This window comes from Austrofundulus limnaeus, unplaced genomic scaffold, assembly GCF_001266775.1.
Source record: "Austrofundulus limnaeus strain Quisiro unplaced genomic scaffold, Austrofundulus_limnaeus-1.0 Scaffold12, whole genome shotgun sequence".
Lineage (NCBI taxonomy): Eukaryota > Metazoa > Chordata > Actinopteri > Cyprinodontiformes > Rivulidae > Austrofundulus > Austrofundulus limnaeus.
Window position 1 is genome coordinate 1,369,619 of NW_013952414.1, and position 3,142 is coordinate 1,372,760.

The 3,142-nt window shown below is 39.4% G+C and overlaps 1 protein-coding gene across 1 annotated transcript in view; it reads right to left on the reverse strand.

Annotated features, from left to right (window-relative positions):
* The window catches only part of oxsr1b (oxidative stress responsive kinase 1b), a gene marked incomplete in the record, with an annotated part of 51,645 nt that extends 49,003 nt beyond the window's left edge, over positions 1 to 2,642 (reverse strand). Inside the window, 1 exon segment of the mRNA XM_014002174.1 lies at positions 2,244 to 2,642. Coding sequence (XP_013857628.1) covers positions 2,244 to 2,313 — 70 coding nt within the window.
* Between the last annotated feature and the right edge of the window lie 500 nt (positions 2,643 to 3,142).

Genomic DNA, 3,142 nt, shown 5'->3' on the forward strand with positions numbered 1-3,142 from the left:
AGTAAGTAAGTAGGTAAGTAAGTAAGTAGGTAAGTAAGTAAGTAAGTAAGTAAATAAATAAATAAATTTAAGCTTTTTAGGAAACTAGAAATGAAAGAGTAGTTTCAGCTAGAAATGACTAACTTTGTTCTTATTCTTCGCTCAACCTTCAAACCCTTAATGCAGCTTTTGAATTGCATCGAGTAACCAAAACATGTAAATACGTCTGCAAAAATTAAGAGATAAACTCTATAACTTTCGCATTAAGTGGTTATATTGTACAATACAATTAATTTCAAAACATTGCATTAGAAAACTTTATAAGTACAGTCATTTTAATATATAAGTATTAAACCAGGTTTAAAATGTTACATCTGTGCTCTTTAAGCAGTTGGTCTGAAAAGTAAAAACTGCAGCCTCTCAGTTGAACTCCTGAGAAAGCTCCACACAGCACTGGAGCCAACGTGTTCACAGCCTCTAACAGAGCGGTGTGCTTGTTTAGATGACGTAGAAGAAAAACCACCTCCTCTGCATTTAAACAGCCCAAGTTCTAATCTGCAAAAAAAATCTAGATTTAAATCAAACTAACTGCACCACTCAATGACTCAAATAATTATTCTTGGATTTTAAACTCTTATAAAATAAAATAAAACAAAACAAAAAGAAGTCAGCATGCTCCAGTTTAAGAATGTAAAGGCCTGAGTGGTTTCAAACTTTCGAGGGGTAATTTGTGCTAAAGCTGGCATAGGGAGATGCCACAGAACTGGTTTCTATACAAGCGAGGCTTTATTTCTGAATGCAATTTATATCGCAGGGCGTTATATTGAGGGGGTGGGGGGTGGGGGGGGGGCCTCCGGATAAAATTTAGAAGCTGAGCTTTTCATTTGCAGAAAAAGAGCTGATACACGACTTGTAAAACGAACCCTCTATAAACCCTCCCTGCAGAGGAAGCACACATCGCCTAAAGTAAACCAAAGAAGACATAAAGTGGCTAACTTGAGAGAACAATACTTTACTTATGTGTTACACTTGCTATCCTCCTCCTGTCAGACGAAGGTAGGAAAGGTCGGCTTTTTGAAGGGTTTCAGAGGTGCACAAGTCATGAGTGACATTTCTCAGGTGGGCCATCCTCAGACCCTTTGTTTTGGCTGGACAGCAGTGGACAAAAAGGATGCACGAGGGTTGATTAAAGCATCAACCTAGCTGTAGGCAAATGACAAACTGGACAAAATAAAAGCTTGAGATACAACTGAAGAAAAAAAAGTCTTCATAATAATAATAATAATAATAATAATAATAATAATAATAATAATTCAAATCTTAAATGAATTGATTCATAAATAAAACAACTTCTGGGCTCTGTCATGACAATATGACTCAACAATATGACTCAGTCACTACACTTATTTTAAAGAGAAAAATCTGTACACACCTTTATTTGTCAGCTGGTTAATGAATCTGATGTTACAGGACTTTTAGGTATACATAAATAGTTCTGCATTCAGCAGCTACTATATTAAGCTTCAGTTAAAAACAGCAAAATAATCTCTAATGTATATGACAGCACTTTTGTTTTCATGTTAACACTATATTTTAATACCAATCGCTTTCTTTGTGGGTAGGGCTTTTCCAGGAAGAACTTGTACTACAAGGCGCATTTATTTATTTATTTGTTTATTTATTTATTTAGTTAGTTAGTTGGTAAGTTATTTAGTCAGTCTGGCTTTTGGTTCGTTCTTAAAATAACTAATTAAAAAGGTAGATGTTTTCCTTTTTAACAGAAGATGGGCGTGAACACGTTTGTTTCTCTGTCTTATCTGGCAGCAGCAACGACACAACTGATACTGAAGCTGTTTTAACGCAGTGTCTTCTCCAAAAATGACAACTTTTGACTCGTTGTGTACACACTCTGTGGATAAGGTTCCGATTAGAACACCAAAAACTGTTTGAAAAACAAGTTTTGAGGATGTTGGGGAGGAATACGTCGCGCGGCAGAACGAAAAGCAGCTCCTCTCCAGCAAATAGTCCGAGCCTGGCAACATTGTTCAGATGTTTTACAGCCTAGGTGTTTCACCAGTGAACGGCTTCACTGATAGCAGGCTGCCTTCGAGTTAAAACGCCTTTAAATTAAATCAAGCCGGGAGAACCGTTCGTCTTTTCACCTGACAGCTGCGTTCGCTCTGCTTTTTTAAGAAAGCTCAGTGGCAAGAAACCTACTAAGTGCCGGTGAACAAAGTGCTAACAAGCTAATCGTGATGACATACCAATCACCTCATGTAGCACATAATCATCCCTATTGATGGACCAGGGTTGGGAGCTCAGGTCCTCCGACATGACGGTGACGATGTTGGCTGAAGAGTCCGCTGAGGTTTGGAACTATCTGCGGCGAGGCGGTGAATCCGGAGAACAAGTCAAAGTAATCCAAACACAGCCGGCGAGGGCGACACTTCCCCTTCTTTGCGGATCCTGCAGCACTCCTGTCATTCCCAAAGTTTGACACCAGCCTCAGCGGCCCCGCCTACCGCATTCCTCCCGAGCAAATGTGGACCTTTGAAGCGGCGGAGCTTCCAGATCGGCTTGGCCTGAACGGCTTGGAGGTGGGGACCTGCGCTTAATGATGACGTATCACGTTGTGATTGGCTGGACGCGTGAGTAACTAATATTAATTGGTAAACCCAACACAACTTAATTGAGGGCTGAGATAAAGCTTTACTTTGTGACACTACAAGAACTATCAAACCTAAAAGCTATAAATACTGTATTTTACTATTACATTGTTCTTTTACAAATATTTGTTTACATGAATTAGTTTACTTTTTTGTTTGATTGTTATACCTGTGTACATACTATTTAAATAAAGATTGAAGGAAGAACCAATGACATGATACTATTCTTATAGTATTATTTCTAAAGCCTGGGCTTAGCCCATTCTATTTGGACTACACTAACTCAAACACACACACATGCACACCCACAATCTGGTGCAGCTATCTTTATGGGGACCTGGCATTGACTTCCATTACTTTCTACAGCCTGACCCTGACCACCAACCCTAACCTTAACCTCACAGGTCAGGCAGGTGCCTGATCCTAAAACTAACCCCAACTCAATTCACATCTTAATGCTAAACTCCCCCCCCCCCACACACACACACACACACACA